General features: G+C 39.1%; 1 protein-coding gene across 1 annotated transcript in view; it reads left to right on the plus strand.

The window, feature by feature from the left end:
- Positions 1-18,771, plus strand: part of tns1a (tensin 1a) — a 153,954-nt gene extending 135,183 nt beyond the window's left edge. The window contains 14 exon segments of the mRNA XM_055164954.1: positions 7,279-7,353; positions 9,851-9,926; positions 11,155-11,336; positions 11,339-11,656; positions 12,336-12,422; positions 12,528-12,656; positions 13,130-13,225; positions 14,098-14,175; positions 14,255-14,326; positions 14,408-14,434; positions 15,917-16,085; positions 16,169-16,237; positions 16,315-16,344; positions 18,432-18,771. Coding sequence (XP_055020929.1) covers positions 7,279-7,353; positions 9,851-9,926; positions 11,155-11,336; positions 11,339-11,656; positions 12,336-12,422; positions 12,528-12,656; positions 13,130-13,225; positions 14,098-14,175; positions 14,255-14,326; positions 14,408-14,434; positions 15,917-16,085; positions 16,169-16,237; positions 16,315-16,344; positions 18,432-18,561 — 1,538 coding nt within the window. The 3' untranslated portion in view covers positions 18,562-18,771.
- The last annotated feature ends 2,210 nt before the right edge of the window (positions 18,772-20,981 follow it).

Below are 20,981 nucleotides of genomic sequence, written 5' to 3' on the forward strand. Positions count from 1 at the left end.
GTGAGTGATGGTGGTGGTTCGAGGGTCTGTGGGCGCCAATTGGCATGGCAGCCGTGCTTCTGTCTGTCTGCCCCAGGGCAGCTGTGGCTACTACAGTAGCTTACCATCACCAGGTATAGAGTGAATGTAATCCTCTGTAAAGCGTCTTTGTGACAAAAAATGTCTGTGAAAAGCGCTATATAAATAGGTACTTACTTACTTACTTGTGGAGAATTCACTCTGGCTGTGTTTTTTCTGCATTTTTGGATCAGTTTAGTTCTATATTTCTGGACCTGGTTGATATTTCCCTGAGAATGGCTCATCAGTCTGCTCAGACTAAGCCAAGAGAGGGATTATCAAGCGTCCACACTTAAAATGCAAAATGAATTAATCAGTTCACGTTTTTGAATTTCTTTTTTTTTTTTAAACCAGAAATCTACCTGAAAATCGTGTTCTTTTCTCTTTAAGATTTATTTTAAAGTTGGACTATGTAACTTTTTGTTTTGGGGTCCTGCTTGTTTCTATGGAGATGTCATTGCTCTGTCTGGAATGTTCCACAATATGACATTAAACAGCTCTTTCATTATTTATTTTATTTTAACACATATACCATATTTTTTCGGACTGTAATTTGCACTTTTTTCATGGTTTGGATTGTCCTGTGACTCAGGTGCGACTTCAGCAGATGTCAGGCTCTCCCGAGGGTGGGGCTAGTTGTATCAGTCAGGTATGAGTGGATGTCTGGATGCTGCAGTTTGAAACATTTCTTCTCATCATTTACGCACTTACCTATATTTAACGCCTATGGGTCATTAAGACGTATCCCACTCACTCATGTTCATTTATCATAATAACTTAATTTATCAGAAGCTGATAAACTGTTAATCATATTCTGCAGATTACAAGATGCAAGTAGTGAAATATGGAGCTGAAAACAGTAATCGAGCAGCAGAAAGAAATTTTGAGTGAGCAAGAAACTTGTGAGGGAAAAGTGGAGGATACTCTAACTGCAATGAAGAAAACGAAAAAAGTTAAGCATAGGCTAAAAGCTAGATTCAGCTAGATTTGGGGATGTTACTCAGAAGTGACATCAAGGATGAAGAAGTCAATGGATTTAGTGATTTGGAGTGAGATGGAGAGTGTGGTAAACTTGTTCTGTTGTTTAAACTATAGTTATCTGAAGAACTGTTCATATGTTAATTTAGTATACTAGACGCCTGTTCAGCCTGTTGTTCTCTGTTCTATTGTTATTATTATAACTTGCCTTTCAAGATGAAATGTCTGTTCTTGGTCTCAAATTTTATAAAATATCCAAAAAAGGGACTTATATATGTTTTTTTCTTCTTCATTATGCATTTTTTGGCTGGTGTGACTTATACTCCGGAGCTTATAGTTTGGAAAATATGGTAATCATATTTCTGTTAAAGCAATGCTGTGAACATACAGTACTGTACTATACTGTACTATATTGCCATTTGTTTCAAATTTGTGTATTTTTAGTCTACCAAGTATTCAAATTAATACAGTAATTTTCTTTGTAAAGGCAGTACAAATAGAGTGAATTGCACACTTTAGAAACATTTACAATCTTTGACTGTTTGGTTTGGTTTGTGGATACCTTAAACGCACAATTTTACCTGAGATATTCCATATTAACTGTGAGTCGACTCTCCAACAGCAGAGCCAGACCACACTGACACTGCTGTGAGAAGTCTGTGGTACAACATCTGCATGTCCGTTCCATCTTGTGCATTTGACAAAGAAGAGTCCTATTTGAATGTGAAATCTTTGTTTTATTCCCCATGTTTTTAATGGAGCTCATATTCAAAGGACATCCCCATGCGCTAAAGGCATGATGCAAAGTCATGCGGTCATTTACCTGTTCTCGGAGATGAGCAGCGTTTGCATGACTTTTGGTTATAGTCACAGAAGTTCAGTAAAGGCAACATAGGTCCCACCCTTCTCCTATCCAGCCCTGTCCATTTTAAGACGTGGCTCTGTGTTTGTGCATGGATCTGCATGTGAGCTTCACTTTCATCTGTAGCACGATGAAATATTTAAAACTATATGGAAAGAAGTACAACGAAGTAATATTACTCAAACCTTACATATTTTTTATTTACATCACCATCAAAGTTACAGTATCCATGTCTTATTTTATCACATTTTATAAACAAAGACTGTACCAAAGTGCTACACATAGAAAAATACAAATTTAAAATCTACTGTTTAATACAATTAAAATATGATAAAACAACTGAGTAAAAACAAATAAATAAACTGGAACAACCCAGAAGGTGGCAGTATAATACAGCGTTAAGAGTATCAGGCTCCATTAAATTTAAGAAGAAGTTGGAGCGAGTGTAGTGCATCTGAAGCAGAGTGCTGCACTTGGGGACACAGGGACCTCTGAAGGGGACATCGCAGTGTTTGTAGTGTGAAGTAGGGAGAGGGAGTTTGGGAAAGGGCTTGTGGCTTGGAGAAAGGATACATGTGCATAGTGGAAAAGAAAGTAGTTTAATTTGAGAAGTTTGAGAAACACATTCACAGTATTATCTCTGAGTAGGGTTCCACAATTTTTTTGATTATCAGGGATATGGACAGAGGAATAATAAAGGATTCCTCATGTGTGTCTGAAACAAAACACAAACAGTGGTTTTGATGAGACTACAACATTATAGCATGTCTTAAAGCTCACAAGAATCCATTTTGTGTAATATAGGACCTTTAAGTGATACTTTATCGTCAGTGCAATTGTGGCACAAAGGTAAATAGTTTTGTGATTTTCAAGTAAATGTGGCTTATTGGTCATCATCATCAATACAAATGAAATCTAATTTACTTCACCTCAGATTCACAGAGTGCTGGCCTCTTTGATTGTTTTTTTTTTTCTCTTTATTTTTATCTAGTAAGGTCAGATCATGCGTGTCCCCGATTAGCTGATCTACCTGTCAATCCCGCCCATTTGGAAATGGGGAGATTGAAGTATTGTATCCTAGTTTGTATCCAGGCAAGCATACAAACCAGAATGCTGTAATCATAGCTGTAAGAATTATTACAGACAAGATTAGGAATGCATTTATTCATTTATATGAGCATGAGAAACATTTAACAAAGGCTCAAATTCTAATTTATGACACAGAGCAAAAGATTACTTTAGATTAGCCTTCTTTCTACATTAGTAGCAAAGAAAATGCAGCTTCTGGTTGCAGTCCCTTGAATTCCACTCTGTGATGCGCTCCGCCTTGACCGTCTTCACATCCAGACTGTCCACCGGTGTGCCAGTCACCCTCAAAGCCCCACACCTCATCGCAGGACACCAGGGCTGCTCTTTTGGTCCCCAGGCTTTGTACTCAAGCGGCTGTCCATCCATCCACATCCACTCGTCACCCAAAAAGCGCAAACCAACCCAGACGTGCTCAGTAGTGGAGACATATTTGTGCAGTTCACTTCGTATCAGCATCATCTCTGTCTCCGAGGCAACGCTGGCCAGGTCTTGGTGATTCTCTCGGCAGAACTTCAGAGCCTCCTCCCAGGTCATCCTCTCCCTCACGACATGCACCTTGTAGCAGAGGAAGTGGGTTCTATAACTCGTGTAATCAACGTTGTACCACTTGTAGTTCACGAGTATCCCAAAATCACCTTGTGAGCTCAGCTTGCCACTATCCCAAAAGGTTGAAGTTACTTCTTTTCCTCCAGACCACATCCAATTTCCATTTGAAGTGTTCCTCATGAGTCCAAACCAGATGTACTGTACTGTTTTTAAGCCATTCTCAGCATTTTGAAGAAGACTCATATCATACTCACTGCTAACAGGAGCCAGGTCGGTGTAGTGGGCCCTGCAGTATACCTGAGTACCTTTCCAGTTGTCAGAAATGTTAATATACACATACTTGAGCGAACTGGAGATAACTGCAAACAGGAGCACGAGGAGTATGATGCCTGAAGCCATATCTGTTAAATGAGGAGGTACACAGAGTCTACAGAGCTTTTACTACTCTCAAGATCTTTTGTTTTTGCATAAGGAGGGCCATATTCAAAGTTGTGTTGTACTGATGGTGAAGAGGAGAAGTTGGAGAGACTGATGTCTTGTATCATGTACATGTATCTGTACTTTCTACTCCACTACATTCTAAATCTGAACTGAAAAGTAGAAAGTAGCACATTTATTCTGAGTTACCATCCTGACTTTGAGCAACCCTAATACACAAAAGCAGCTAGAAAAATTCAGAAATCAATGGAATCACTTAAAATCTTCACAATTCTTTATCAAAATCATTAAATTTCATCCTTTAATTGTTCTAAAAATCTCTGCAGAATACTTTTACTTTTTACTCTTAGTACATTTTTAAACAGGCACCGTAATATTTTTACTATTACTATAATAGATTTTTTCATGTGATACATTTACTTGAGTAACCTTTTACTTTTGTATCTCTAGATTTACTTGAGTAACAAAATTTAGTATTTCATCCACCTCTGGAAACACGACGACAAGTTCAAACACTGCTTTGTGGAGGACCCGCTCTGGCTGTGTTTTTTCTGCATTTTTGGATCAGTTTAGTTCTGTATTTCTGGACCTGGTTGGTATTTCCCTGCGAATGACTGATGCCCGGACTAAACCAAGAGAGGGATTATCAAGTGTCCACACTTAAATTGCAAAATGAGTTCATCAATTCACACACCAAAATGGTTTTGAATTTTGTATTTTTAAACCAAAATCTAACTGAAAATCTTATTCTTACCTTTTTAAGATTTATTTTAAAGGTGCACTATGTAAATTTTGCTTGGGGATCCATCACCTGCTTGTTTCTATGGAGATATCAGTGCTCTGCCTGGAATGTTAGCTGTACTTCACATTTATTCAATTACAGGTGGGTTTATAGCTCAAACGTACCTAGAAAAACAGGTATTCTGACTGAGCGGGATTGCCTCTCCACAGATCTGACCTTGGTCTGGTTTGGGGTCCATGAGGATAGAAAGGTTTAATGCCATACTGTGAAACATTTCATACAAAGCAATAACATGGAAAAAATTATTTGACAGGCCCTCCACCAGAAAAGTTACAGAACTGACCTTTAAATTGAAAATCAAATGAACCATACATTGAACTTTGAACAGTGCTTTATCTATTTTTCAGGTCTTTTGGCCACTTTTATTTATTTTACTTAAACACATATAATCAATATCATATTTCTGTTAAAGATGAAACATGAACTACTGTACTATATTGCCATTTATGTCAGATTTGTGTATTTTTTGTCTGCCAAGTATTTAAAATAATACAATAATTTTCTTAGTTTGTAAAGTTTGTACGTTAGTAGTAAGTAGAGTGAATGGCACACTTTTTCCTTTAGAGTCTTTGAATGTTTTTGTTTGGTTTATGGATACATTAAATGCACAGTTTTACCTGAGATAATCCCATACTGACTGTGAGTCCACTCTCCAACAGTAGAGCCAGACCACACTGACGTTGCTGTGAGAAGTCTGTGGTACTACATCTGCATGTCTGTTCCATCTTGTGAATTTGACAAAGAAGATGTTTGTTGCTGTTTGAATGTGAAATCTTATATGCAAACATATTCAAAGGACATCCCCATGCGCTAAAGCCATGACGGAAAGTCATTTATTTAATGGTTCTCAAGGATTAGCGGCATTTGCATGACTTTTGGTTCTAGTCCCAAAAGTTCAGGAAAGGCAACATAAGCCCCACCCTTTTCTTGTCCAGCCGTGCCCATTTTCAGAAGTGGCTCTGTGTTTGTGCATGGATTTGCATGTGAGCTTCACTTTCATCTGTAGCACTATGAACTCTTTAAAACTATGTGGAAAGAAGTACAATGAAGTAATAAGACTCAAACCTTATGTATTTTGTATGTACATCACCATCAGTTTTACAGTATCCATGTCTTATCTAACATTAATTCTATTTTGCTGTAATGCTGTTTATTTAAATGATGTTAACATACAGATAAAAAAAAAAAAAGCATCTACAGGGTTGTGTGATCCGATCCACTTTATATTTTTACCAAAGTTCTGCACATAGAAAAATACAAATTTAAAATCTACTGTTTAATGCAATAAAAACATGATGATAAACAACTGAGTAAAAACAAATACAAATAAAACAGTAAAATAGACATATAAGAATACATAAATAAAGTCAATTAAAAAAATAAAAGACGATAAAGACGACAGTGATGTCACTTCTTGATCCAAGGCACATCTATTTATTTTTTCTTTTTGCAGCAACATATCTTGTGTTAAAAAAGGATTGCAATCATTAAAATTAACAAAGTTATAAGTAACACGAAGTGTATGAGGTTGAGGTAAGAAGCTAAGATGATTATTAGTTAGATTATTACTACTTTTTTTTTACATACTTGATACCATTTGTAGTTAAACTTGTTTGAGACTTGTATGATGAATAAGGAACAAAAATAAAACTAGAAATTAGCGGTAAAAATGCCGGAAGTGACATCACTTAATCCTATCTAATCAAATATTCACTTTAAAGGTACATTGTGTAACTTTTCTGGTGGAGGGTCTGCAATGTTTCACAGTATGGTATTAAACCTTTCTATCTTTATGGAGACCAGATCTGTGGAGAGACAACCCCGCTCACAGTCGGAATGCTTGTTTTTTTTGGTATTTTTGAGCTATAAAACCATCTGTAATTGAATAAATGTACAGTGGAACTGTTTAATGTCATACTGTGGAACATTTCAGGCAGAGCAGGAACATATCCTTAGAAACAAACAGGTGTTGGACCTCCAACCAAAAAGTTACATAGTGCACCTTTAATGTTGAAATTTTTAACTAATATTGATATTTCCTGGAATGATCTGCACAATGATTTCAATGTAGCATTGATGGTTATATTACAAGTGTTTTATGTTAATGCTAAAAATGCTTAAAAAAATACAAATAAAATAAAATAAATCTACAATTTTACTGTGAGCAGAGTAGTCTCTTCAGAGATCTGACATGTAACTTGTCACGGTGGTGTCACTTGCTTGACTCCATGGCAATAAATTAACACCATACTGTAGTGTAGAACATTCCACGCAAAACAATAACATCTCCATGGAGACAAGAAAGTAGCGAACCCTCTACCTGAAACAATATAGATTTGAAAAACCTTCCTTTTTGCTTCCACGATCTACAGCTCATCTCATTTGGTCTTTTATTTACTGAATGCCCTTTGCCATAACATCATTCATTTCTAGGATTGTTGCATGTTCTTTGTGTGTCATCATTTGTGTGAGTTCTTTGCTTATGATGATCTTGTGTCTTTTCCAGGCCGTACTCCTCCTGGACTGGCCAAAACTCCCCTGTCTGCCCTGGGAATGAAGCCACACGCACACGGAGGATCAGGTCAGTGCCAAACATATAAATTTTACTCTGAATTTTACCACTGAACTGCAGTACTGTTGTTACTTTAGTAGTTAATATGGTAGAAGAGGTAATATGTAGTAGTTGTTAAGAACATGTTAATAGCTGTAGTAGTAGTAGTAGTTATAGTTGTAGTTAGAGGACTCCAGTAATCATAAATAATAGCAGTTCAGGGTCTAAAAGATTCACTTAAAGGAACTGCATGTAGCCTGTTTTTTTTTTCTGTTTTAAAAAGTTATTACAATCACAAGTGAACCTGCAGATAGAGGACACAGCCAAGTTTTTCTCATTCCCAGTATATGGACAGACCATGCCACACAGAACCTCCAGAATTCCCTCCCTGAGCTGCAGAGGCTGCACTAGCACTGATCCATGATAGGTGCAGGTGCCGGTGTTTAGGTAGTGACCAGTCAGATTAAAGACATTTTATGTTTTAGGTTTAAACCAACTGGATTTCAGCATTGAACCAGCAACCCAAATGAGAGACTCATGTGAGGCTCATTCAGTCAAAACTATATTTGATTTGAATAAATGCTTTGAATGAATGATGCTTAGCTCGTATCTGAAGACACATATAAATCAACTATATTACATTTTCAGGTTAAGGAAATCTAAAATCAAAATCGTACAGTTCCTTTAAGGGTTTAAGAGTTTATTTAACAATTCAAATCAATAATATATCTCAAATAAAAGAATGAAGTTAAGGTTGTGTATCTGAGAAATGTATCGGCAAAAGCTGGAGGGTTACATGTGCCTCTTTAACGCCCGGTGTACACTGACAGCAAGTGCAATGCGGTTCAGGACACATGCAGGTCCTGCAAGACTTAAAAAGTCATTCAAATGAGTTGCACCGTGCCACACTGACCTCTGACCACTGCCACGCTGACCTCAGTGCGGTGTGGGTCGCAGGCCTGTGGAAAGAATCCGCAGGAAGTCTATCTTTGTTGAACACCGCAGCAGTCTCTGACGTCAAGCTGACAAAATGGCATGAGCAAAACATGACTAATTTCAGAATCAAATATCCCTGCACACTCTTTGTACTTCGCAAATCTACTTACGCACTGTAGATGGCCACGGTACCCAAAAGCAGGAGAAAGTGGTATCCAAAAGCACGAGAAAATGTGGTGTGAAATGCCGCTGTTGCTTACCAACCAGGTTTCTTGTACAGGCTAATGTATCACGTGAACTCCCACCCAGAGCATGAATCTCTGCAAACACGTTGTTTTGGGAGCTCAGTTTCTACACTCTGCCCGCAACCCATTGCAATTGCACAGCAGCAGAACTGCACCCCACCTGCAGTCAGTGTAAATCTGCCGTAAAAGAGGCAGGTACAGTACGCAGTGGTATTTATTCATGGATTTTAACAGTAGTAGTAGTTGTAACTATAAAAACATTGTAACAATAAAAGATATTTGCCACATTTGCCCTCTAATGCTTAAAGCTATACTGACACGTGCTAATGCTAACGCTAACCCGCTGTGCACTCCTCTTTCCTCACTTCCCCCTGTTTTCTGATTGGCTGATGGCAGACTCTGAATCTAATGATGGAGAGCAAGGTAAGAAGACATTCCTCCTGCGAAGCTTTCTGCATGACCCCCTGCACACTTGCCTACGCACATAAAAAAGTAAATATGCAATATCTCATTGATAATATTTATATTATAGTTTCAAGAAGACATATTGTACTTGTATCTGCTATATAATTATAAACTATGATGCCCATGGATCATTGTGTTATAATTTGAACATTTTAAATTGCATTGTTCATCTAAATTACTTCAAAGTGCAAAGTTTTTGATTGGGGGTTGACTGGAATGTTCCACAGTATGACAGTATGGTGGATATATAGTGCAAAAATACCTACAAAAAAAACAGGCATTCTGACTGTGAGTGAGGTCGTCTCGCCACAGATCTGAGCTGTAACTTGATCTGGTTTGGTCACTATGAAGAGAGAAAGGTTTGATAACATTCTGTGAAACATTCCAGACAAAGAAATAACTTCAGAGAAAAGCATTTGACAGACCCTCCACCAGAAAGGTTACACAACGCATCTTCAAGTCCACTGATTTCCGTGTTAGAAAACTGCGACGTCCAGCGGGAGCTGACGTCGCCATAAACCTCATCACAACATTCACACAATACACATTCTTTTTCCGTTTACGCTGAAATTACAATGCAACGCTGCTCCATGTATCACAGATTAAGAAAATAAAATTGGAGAATGAAACACCATCTTGAATACAGGAGAATCAAGGTCACTCAAACATGCATGAATCACTCTAAATACAACTTCTAGACAATAAATGAAAAGGGGAAACAACTATAAAAGCTCTTAAGAATCAGTTTTGCACTATACTTCTCTTTTAAATCCAGGTGATAACTTTATGTGGCCAGGAAATCTTAAGTTTTACCAGTTTAACTCTCCAAAAGAGCGTGTATCTGAAAGCAGTTTTTCATTTGAGCTGGTCTTGTTTTGCAGATGGTGTAATGGAATCCAGAGCACAACAAGTCTCAGCCCCCATCACCTCCAGAAGTCCTGTGCACGCCACTGATGGGTACGTGTCTTTTGTCGGGTTGTCAAAAGTGTCGGAAATCAGATACTATAGTCGATGCTAAAACTAGTATGTCAAATCTAGATATTTTTGAAGAAATGAAGCTAGAGAAAGAATAGCTTTAGAATGATCTTGAGCTTTATCCGAACAAGTATAAGAGCACATGGAGCACTATGGAACCTACCTGGACCACTGACGGATTACACACATATAAGACCACATGGGAATAGAAAAGAAAGTACTGCCATTTAATGTTGAAAATTACATACTATTGTCTAAAGAAAGAATGTTTTTATTATCATTTTAGTACTAGAATTGGTATCAAGTATCGAGTCTATCCCTTAGGATCGAAATTGAGTTTGAAATTTTAGTCGCAGAAACTCTAGTCTCATGTACTTCTATTTGAAACCAGATGTATTGTCATAAAAAGTAAAATAGCTCAGGACAGTGACTAGCAGTAGGTAGATAAGCATTAAGTCGGTTAGGGAATTACCTTTTTCTTGAAGAATTAAAAAATAGTTACAGTTTTTTGTATAAATTACAAATGTATCCGCATTTTTTATTGATCAGAATGGGTCCATAGTCTGGCCCTGTGTTAAAGTGGGATTTTAAACACAACATTAACTTTTTTTCGCTGCTGAACTATCTTAGGGCTAGGTATCATTCAGAAGTTTCCGATACGATACATACCTCGATACATAGGCCACGATACAATGCATTTCTTACTTTCGATTGGATACAATACATTTCAAATCGTTTCGACATGGTTCAATAAAAAATAAAGGCTAAATCATGGCTGTGATACTAAAAGTCTTTGTTAAACCACTTCTTGCGCAAAGTGAAAATGAAACACAAACATTTTAATCATCAAAACAGTGAATATGTCAAATGTGTTGCATAAACGAGTTTCCTTCCACTAAACAAGCATCAAAACTGTAGCACTGGAACAAAATAATTTTAGTAAAATATACCAAAAAATACTTGATATATCGATACAGCAGCCCACGATACTGTAACATCACATTAAACGATACGATATATAGATATTTAAATATTTTTGCACACCTCTAGTGTATATGGTGTTTTAATAGAATTGTCTACAGTTCAGGGACAAGTTTGAAATGTGGATACCTGTTAGACCAGTCACACAAAAGAAGACACACACAAAAATGCTCATAAGTGCAACAGTTTGAATGAATGTGAGTAAATGTGAGTCTTGTTGTGCTTGCAGCAGAGTCCCCATCAGACCCGGGTCTCCTGAGGGCTCGCAGGTGAATATCATGGGTCTGCACACGGTCCCAGGCAGCCCCAACACCCTGCACCGCACCGTGGCCACGAACACGCCCCCCAGCCCCGCCCTGCAGAGACGCCTGGGTCAGGGCAGCCCCTCCCTCGCCCGCCACCAGCCCCCGCCCCCGTGCCCTCCAGCCCACTCATCGCCCGCAAAGCGCCTGCCGCCGCTGCAGTAGCGGGCACGGGCGCAGCCATACCCCCCAGTCCCCTCATGGGCAGGAGACCCACCCCCAGCGGTCACAGCACGCCGGACGACACGAGCTCCCGCCACACGCCCGCCTTTCAAGCGTCCCCGCAGCTGCCCGATAAAAGACACATGTCCAGTGGTGACGCCGAGAGGACAGACAACAAGAATCTCACACCCACTCCAGCCAGCGGGGGCAGCACTCCCAACCTGACAGGGACGCACATGCTCCCAGACACACCCAAGTCCATATATGGTGAGAGAGAGGATTTGTGGAGTGATTATGCAACCTGATTTGTAAATAATATATATGTCTATGTATTTATAAGCTCCATGCTGCTAGTAGCTGTCCTGTAGTAGCAGCAGTAGTAGTAGTAGTTTATCCTTTCATTTTGCACCGCTACAAAAAACATAGACTACAACTCCATTTGGATCATGACCAAAAGGGTTTAGGCTGAAGTAAAAGTACAATGCCTAATTCTATTAAACAATGACAGAATTCCAGAACTCCTGCTAACAGAGGTGGATACAGTAGCCAAAAACTCTACGCAAGTAATAGTAATGTTACTTCAAAAGATTATTATTAAGTAGAAATAGTAAGAGCAAGTGTAAAAAAGTATTTGGAAAAAAGGTAAGAGTAACTTAAAGATGCTTAGACGTAACATCTGATTTATCATTTTAAGTTAATGTAAATTAAAGGACAAAACCTTTAATAATAATAATAATAATAATAATAATAATAATAATAATAATAATAAAATTTGGTCTAGATGGGGGTTTGTTTTTCTGGACTCCAGAGTTTTAGAGGCCCTGAATTGGATCTACTTTCTATGAATTTTTATATTATATTATTATATTATATTATATTATATTATTATTATATTATTTATATTATAATGTAATAATAACTATCGTATCTTCTCCTTTCTAATCAGACGGCTATCCCGACATCAAAATGAACGTCAAGTTTGTCCAGGACACGTCCAAGTTTTGGTACAAGCCGGACATCTCCAGAGAACAAGGTGAGTTTGGCCTCAGCCACAGTAAATCTCCCAGGCTCATTTAAAGCACAGCACGCATTACCTTTGAATTCACCGTCTTTATTTCCATGCCGTCCTCTCCCCCAGCGATCAATCTGCTGAAGGACAGGGAGCCAGGCGCGTTCATCATCCGGGACAGTCACTCTTTCCGCGGGGCCTACGGGCTGGCTATGAAGGTGGCCTGCCCCCCTCCCACCATCCAGCAGAACAAGAAAGGTAAAGCTGTGATAGGCTTGTCAAAAGTATCGGAAATCAGACACTAATCGATACAAAAAAAGTTCACGTTGACAGGACAGAAATTAAGCTTTTCTGAGTAGCTTTAGAATGACGCAACTCAAATTTGATCAGAATACAAAGAAATAACCAAATATTCAAACTAGTACAAAAAAGTATATAATAGTTGTCAGAAAGTATTGTTGAATCTGTCATATACTGAAACAGTCAATGTAGAATTTAGCGTGACAGGCATAATGGTAATGTCAAAGACAGTACTATGCTTTAATGTTGAAAATCACATTCTAGAAAGAGAGTTTTTATGATCATTGTAGTATGAGAATTGGTATTGAGTGTTGAGTTTGTTCCTTACTATCGAAAATCAAGTTTGAAATGTCAATATCGTGACAACACTAAGCTGCTTTTCTGTTTATGGCATCTCTGAAGTTGTAATTACTGAACATTTGATTTTGTAGTGGGGGATATGACCAACGAGCTGGTGAGACACTTCCTGATTGAGACCAGTCCAAAAGGAGTCCGGCTTAAGGGCTGTCCCAACGAACCCTACTTCGGTGAGCATATGTCTTTGGACTGTTTTTAGTGGGAGGATAACTATGGCCATTGACATGCACTAGCCTAGCACCAGTGACCTCTGCAAATACAAGGACTGGATGGAATATTTCAAAAAGTGTCTCCACACATCTCCAACACTCCGACTCACTTGGAAATGAGGCCCTATGTCCAAATTCCGGATTGTCCCTTTAAACTTAATTATTAATGCATTAATTGTATTACCAGAAAAAATAAAACACTTGCTGTGAGCAGTCACCTCTCCCCAGATTGGACCGGTAAACTGACCTGATAGTGTCACCTTCTTGTCCAGATTTACACCTCCGCGGGCGCTCTGAGCTCCAGCTCGTGGTACCCAGGACGAGACTTAAAACCAGGAGGGGCAGAGCCTTCTCTGTGGTCGGACCCAAGCTCTGGAACGCTCTGTCCCCCCATGTCCCAAAAGCCCCCCCAGTGGAATGTTTTAAGTCTCGTCTTAAGACCCACTTTTGCTCTGTGGCTTTTTACACCATCTGTGTTTTTTTAATTTATTTTATTTTTTATGTACTTATTTATTGCTATTTTATGATTTTTTTTATGGTTTTGCTTTTATTAGATTTTTTCTGTTTGTATTGTTTTAGGACTGTATTACCTAACTTTTAGCAATTTACCTTTTGTTGTTTTAATTTTATGATCTCTCAGCAGCACTTTGGGAACTGCTTTGTTTGTGCCCGATAAAGTGGATTTGGATTTGGAAGGTCCTCCACCAGAAAAAAAATTAACATATTTTAGAACATAGGCTACAGACTCATGGCAGGCATAGGGAGTGAAAGAACGTTGAGAGTCTGTAAAAGCACCGTAACATGTTTTTTCATGTTCATGTGGCTTTGTCCAGGTTGTCTGTCCGCTCTGGTGTACCAACACTCCATGACCCCCCTGGCTCTGCCCTGTAAGCTCATGATCCCCACTAAAGGTCAGTCTGTTCTTCCACCTCTTATTCAGTATTTCTATTCACATTTCAAAACTTACAGTGGTCATATTTTTACTCGCAGACCCGAATGAAGAAGCCCTGGAACTGGCCACACCCACAGACCCGGTGGTGGAGCTCCTCAAACAGGGAGCAGGTGAGTGAACAGGGCTCTTCATCAACTCCTCTATTTTTTACACAGAATAAGATTTATAATGTGTCTATTACATCACTATAGTCCAGAAGCCTCCTGAAGAAGCCCACGGTAAATACTACTTTGTATCGGAATGTATACTACTTTTGCATTTCCATCCCACTGAGAAATACTCACTGCACTGCCCTCCACCATTTTGTATTTATGTTACTTTAAGGTTATTTGACTAAAATGCTATTAGGCCAGATTGTCAGACTATCACGATAATTACAATATTTAGATTTATTGTTCAATACATGAGCTGGAACAATATGTTTTGGGGCTCATTATTTATTGTTGGTGCTTTTTTTGCAGTAGTGAGGAGATTTTAGACATTTTTATGTAATACTATAAGATTTGAGGTGTAGAGGGGAGAATAAATAACTGCTAAGGCTAATTATTGGTTCATTTTCTCGTTGCAGCTCAGTCCTTTTGAATGATAGTCTTTTTAAAAATGGGTTTACTGTTATTCCCCTGCTTTGTGTCAGCGGTTTAAAGTCGATTCAGTTTTATTGAACATGACAGGCCTAGCCCAACTGAGTTTAATAGGTTTTTTTTGTCTAACCCAAATGCAATGCAAATTTGGAGTGATATACTGTACTGTGAGTGATAGTACTGTATATTACTGTAGTACATCACAGCTCCTCATTTATCAACTCTAAAGAGAAAAGTATTTTTCTAAAAACATATATTTTTTATGAGAAGCATTAAGTCTTCTCAAGGCACAGGGCTCACATCTGAGTCAGGTCCCAAGTCATTGACCTTCAAGTCCAAGTCGAGTCCCAAGTCTTAGTCCATTTTATCAAGCCAAGTCTCAAGTCCTAAAAATAGTGACTCAAGTCATGACTCGCAAGTCCCACCTCTGTTGCTTTTCACTACTCTCAAAGACCAGTGCGCTAATGCAACAAATAGCATGCTAACAGCACACTTCCTGATTCTTTAAGGGTAAACCATGTTATAATTAGACGAAGGCAGCATTTCTAATTTAAAGTACAATATAGAGTTGTTGAAAGTATTGAAAATCAAATACTAACCGATACTTTGAACAGGGATCGATACAAAAAAAGTCACATTCACAGGACGGAAATGAAGCTTTCTTAAGAATGATCTTGAGCTGTATCAGAAAGTATAAGAGCACGTAGGCTAGTATACGCTATGATTTACTCTGATTTAATGTGGAAATGAAAGAATGTTTTCATCATGGTATCAGGAATGGTATTGAGGATCCCGTCTAGTATGGAAAATTGAGTTCAAAATGTTACACTAATACAATGTCTGAATAGCATTATTGTCAAAACAGGAGAAAAACTGTGATCTTTTCAAAGTTTATGTCAAAGCCTGCTACATCCATGCATCCCCCCTCCCCTCCTGCCTGTATCCACGCTGACAGCCCGATTCAGCAGGTCATGTGATCGTTCCACCGCGCATGATGCCCCCTAACTCCCCAGCATCCATCACTGTCGGCATGCCCCTTCCCCACCCCCTCCCCCTCCCCCGTACGTCCTCGCTCGCCGACCGTCTCACCGTGCCCCCCCGCTGTCCCTGTCCCCGCAGCCTGCAACGTCCTCTACATCAACTCCGTGGACATGGAGTCTCTCACGGGTCCCCAGGCCATCGCCAAAGCCATCACCCAGACGCTGTCCACCAACCCCCTGCCCGCCGCCACCACCGTCCACTTCAAGGTGTCCGCGCAGGGCATCACACTCACCGACAGCCACAGGAAGTAAGGAGGCACCTCAGCTCACAAGGTTTTTGAATACAGACAAAAGAACGTACAGTTAGTTCATTTGTTTTTTTGTTTCGTAGGATTTTCTTCAGAAGACATTATCCCCTCAACACGGTTACCTTCTGCGATATTGATCCCCAGGACAGAAAGTAAGGCCCATAAACTACTCTCATTTGTTGGTGAAAGTGTGGTTTCTTTATGACTTTGCATGTTTTTGTTTTTGCAGATGGGGCAAAGAAGGAGGTGGTTTAGTAAGGTAAGAGTAAAGAGAAAAATAAAAAGACAATTTGATGGTAGGGTGACCAGATGTCCAGCTTTGAGTGGAGTTCGTACTTTCTCTCTTTCTGCTTTTAGTGCAGGATCTCTTTGTTCATCGAGTGATCCTGAAGCTTAGTTTCCATGATGGTTTTGCATGTTAAGGATTTGCTTAAATGACAACATAACTCTTCCCGTGGTGCTTTCAAAATAAACTTTCTACATTTATCCACTGCAGAACAGCCTCAGACTCAAACTGAACAAACAACACAAACACACAAGTATTTAGGAATTAGGGAGTCTTAATTGCTTCGTTTTAAGCAAAACATTGTCCAAAATGCAGCAGGGACAAACAGGGAGTGGAGAAGCAATGAAAAAAGAAATAAGATATATAAACATGTTTTTTTTTCAACAACATCTCTGTCACATTTTGTCCCACTTAAACAAAGGTGCTGTCCCACATTTTGCTGAATTCCATCTCTTCACATTAATTTGATGCGTGTTAACAACATTAATTGTACAGTGATGTGAGAGCTAGACTAGAATATAACGTTGGCACCATCTTGTGGTAACTTTACACATCACAGTTCCGGACTCCATCTGTGCAAAGTCCTATACAAAAGAATGAACTTAACCTGTTCATGTTCCAAATTTAAAAATGTATTTCTGTTTAACCAGTTTCTGATGAAAGAGAACTGTCAATCTCATGGACGTGTGAAACATTAATGAAAATCTGTTACCAACTTTCAGTCAATTCAAACGTTTAGAGAAGAATCTGGAGCAGTTTGTGTTTAAAAAAAAAAAAAAGCCAAAAATTCTATATGAATGAATATATGAATATGAATGGACTTTTTTTTTTCCTCATTAGAAATACCTAAATCACATGTTTAGTGAGATCTGCTTCAGCTTTGACGTGGGAGTTGTGAAGACCCAGCAAATGCTCAGTCTGCTTCTATCAGATCATCCCCAACTGCTATACCTATTCTTATATTTGCCCCCCAAAAATTTAGACAGAATTTGAAATCTGATTTTTCTCTTTGTAGAACTTGTTTTTGCTTAAAATGAGAGTACGGAGAACAACGAGAAGACAGCAGAGCCCAAAACGATAGAGCTTCAGCTTTCACAAAGACTCATTTGTCATTTGTCTGGCATTTTAGGAAAAATAGACCGAAACACTGAGGGGTTTTAAAGGAACAGTCCGACAATTACAACTGAACCTGTGTTGCTAGAGCTTTAATCTACAGACAGAGGACACATACAAGTTTGTCTCATTCTCAGTTTATGGACAGGCTTCATGTGAAAGCTCAGAACCTCCAGAATTCCACTGACTCATGACTGGCTGTAGGTGCTGGGGTTTAGTAGCCTGATTCATCAGCCAGTTTCACTTCGTAGAAACCGTCTGACCTTGCAGCGTTAGAATTCGTTCGCTCGACGGTAGGCAGGTACTTTTTATCATTTAACCAATCGCTCCCAAATCCCGTAGGAAAAAGGGCAATAACGTCTTTACCCTTGATAAAATTTACTAAACATTCTCTTTGTTCCGGCTTTAAATCCTCAATCTCAGGAATAATTGACAACACTGAATGTCTGTCTCTTCGCTGATTGGCTGGTGCCCGAACTTGCACTTCCGGAGTTCTTGCAAACCATCTAGTCTATTCTGATTTTTGACCCAGTCACTGGAGAGAAATGGAATTGAGCGGAGGAACTAGGTGGTGCCAGCCTGGCTAGAGGTTTAGGGAGTGACCATTCAGATCAGAGAGAAAGGTGTTTTGTTTTTATTGATTGTTTTTCAGCTTTCAGTTATATACAACATTTTGAGAACATTTTCCCATTCCAAAATATACTATGTTTAAAAAAAAAAGTTGTTCATCATTCTGAAACTTATGGATTATTTGTTTTGTTTTGTTTTCTTTGGCAGCAGATATCATTTTCCATTACTCCAATCCCATGCACACAATATTTGATCCGCTTACACTTTTTATTGTTGAACTTTTGTGTCAAACCTGTTACAAATATTTCTCCATAAAACACAAAAGATAAAAATGAATATTCTTAACACTATTTCTATCTTTTCGATCTTGTTTTCAGGCTTTTTGGTTTTGTGGCGAGGAAACAAGGAAGCACAACGGACAACGTGAGCCACCTGTTCGCCGAGCTGGAGCCGGATCAGCCCGCCTCCGCCATCGTCAGCTTCGTGTCGCGGATGATGAAGCGGTGAAAGCCCCTGTGCGCGCGGCGGCCATACCGGACCTCCTCCTCCTCCGTCATTGGTGTCTCTCTCACCGGGAAGACTTTTTGATTTTCGTCCCGTCTCTTTTGCCTTGCTGGTTTGTCTTGAGTTTTTTCAAAGGCTGTGGATTGGAACGGATGCACGGTGGCGCTAGAGGAAGTGCGAGTGGAGCTGGGAATGTGACAAACGGCGGCCATTTTGGGAAGGAGGAAGCGGCTAACCTTTAAGAAGAAAAACGCTAGCTATAGACTACAAAAGGAACTGAGTAACGTTGAGAAGAACTTCAGGTTTTCATGTTGTTTGTGTGGACTGACTTAACCAAAGGTAGTTGCAATACAAGTCCAAGAACGACGTAGCTATTAAGCCATTACATTTACTTTCAAAAGAACAAAAAAATACGAGATTATTCTTGAAAACGTCTTCAGGAGAAAAAAAAAAAAGCGGCCATGACGGCTTTTAGCAAAACAGTGTCTGAAGACCTTATGCATGTTAGCTTGATCTTTAAGCTCGGATCTCTACCTTCCACGAAAAGATTCTCATCGTAATTGCTCATTTGACTTGGTCTGTGTCGGTAAGGGCTCTGCAGTGAAAAATAAAGCAGACCATTTGAAAAAAACAAAAAAACAAAAACAAAACTGAAATCTTCACTTCACTCCTCTCCAGAGCATGTCACGCACCGAGGAACCCACAAGATGGCGCCACCCCCTCAGGCTCGGACACCTCTCCCGCACAGCCTGCCCGCGCGGTCGGTGGCGCCTTTTCACGACCTTCACGATTTTTCCCGCCATCGCAACACACTGGAAACCACCTCAAAACCAGGACCTATGCACTGTTTTTTGCATGTTGTCCCGATTCTTGCACCCCCCCTCTTCTTCCACCCCTCTACCCTTCTCCCCTCCTCTTCTTCTCTTCTCTCTCCATCCGAACCATCACTGAGAACATTCTGTGTGCTAAAAATTTCTTCTAGAGGTTGTATGGCTTGTCAAAGAGACTGCATGAATCTTTTTTGTACTAGGGAAATCATCGTCCGAAAATAGTGACAATGACTTCGGGGACACCATCCACCACTATAGGATCATTTTAATAGGAAAAAAGACACTGTGCGCAAATGCCTGTCGTTCAAATCACCTTTCACAATAAGCTAAGGAAAATTGCTATAACTGTACATAGATATACTACTTTGAAAGATGACATAGCGAAAAGTATTTATTTTTGTTGCTTTAGTCCCTCATGGTTACTCATATATACATATATTGTACAGTCTAGATACCTAAATGGGTGAGAAAAAAATATAAAACTTATTTTGGCTAATGATTTCAAAGTCTGACGATTTTGAAATGTATTGAATATATGGTGTACATTACTTTGTACATGTATATGTTTGTTTTGGCCTGTCATATTTTTTTCCTTTTTGTTTTATTTTTCTTTTTTTTTTGAGAACGAGGTAGGGCATGAATGGTAGAAACCGAGATTCGCCGAAAATTTTTGCGGAAAATTTTGCGGAAAATTTTTTGCATGGACGGTTTTTGAAAACAGGACGGGGACACACTCGTAAAAGAAAAAAACAAAACAAAAAAGAAAACAAAAAGTAGCTGGTAGATGTTTTAGACAAAAAAGGGAAATCGCATTCAGCAGCCAACTTTTAATGCAATATGAAAAAAAAGTATGCAACCATGACAGTTAACAGTTCATTTTGCCAAAGATTTAACCATCTATGCTAACGGCTACATGTTTCTTTTAATTTTTTTTGTTTTTTCGTTTGTTTTTTTCAGTTTCAACCCAAAACCGCGTCGCTTTTTACTGGTGTCGTGCCAAAACGTATGCATCCATTTTGGAAAAAGTCCGAAAAATTCACTCACGAAAAATTTCAAAAACTCTGTCGACTGCTGCTCCGTTTTCTCCGGCCCTTCTCCCGCCTCTTTTATTTATTCTTATTTATTCTTTTAAAAAATCTGCAAGTTTTACCGTTTTAGGAACGGGTGAGTAATTTTTTGGTGGCACTTCATTGAAAGCAAAGAGGTATCATGCACTCCACTACATTAGTTTCAAAATGTAAAAAAGTGAAAAAAAATAAAAATAAAAATGACAAAAAAGAATAACAATTGTCCATAGTGGTAGTGAAATTTCCCATGCAGCATTGTACCTGTTGCGTTGAATGAAGGGTTACTGCTGGGCGGACTTGCGTTCCTTCTGGGCGGTTGAATGTGCGACAATGGATGTATCTGAAGGCTTGGGAGTTCAGTTTGCGCTTATCATTTTCATTATATTGTCATGGCTAACCTGTTCCTAAGGAGAAAAAACATTAAAGCAATACAAATCAACCGTGTTCTCCTGTTATTTATGTATGTATGTGGTAGAATTTACGCCAACAGTTGTGTGTTCTAATGTTTCCTTGTCACAAACAGACC

Source organism: Boleophthalmus pectinirostris, unplaced genomic scaffold (genome assembly GCF_026225935.1).
Source record: "Boleophthalmus pectinirostris isolate CB_2022bp ecotype Guang Dong unplaced genomic scaffold, ASM2622593v1 HiC_scaffold_11, whole genome shotgun sequence".
Lineage (NCBI taxonomy): Eukaryota > Metazoa > Chordata > Actinopteri > Gobiiformes > Gobiidae > Boleophthalmus > Boleophthalmus pectinirostris.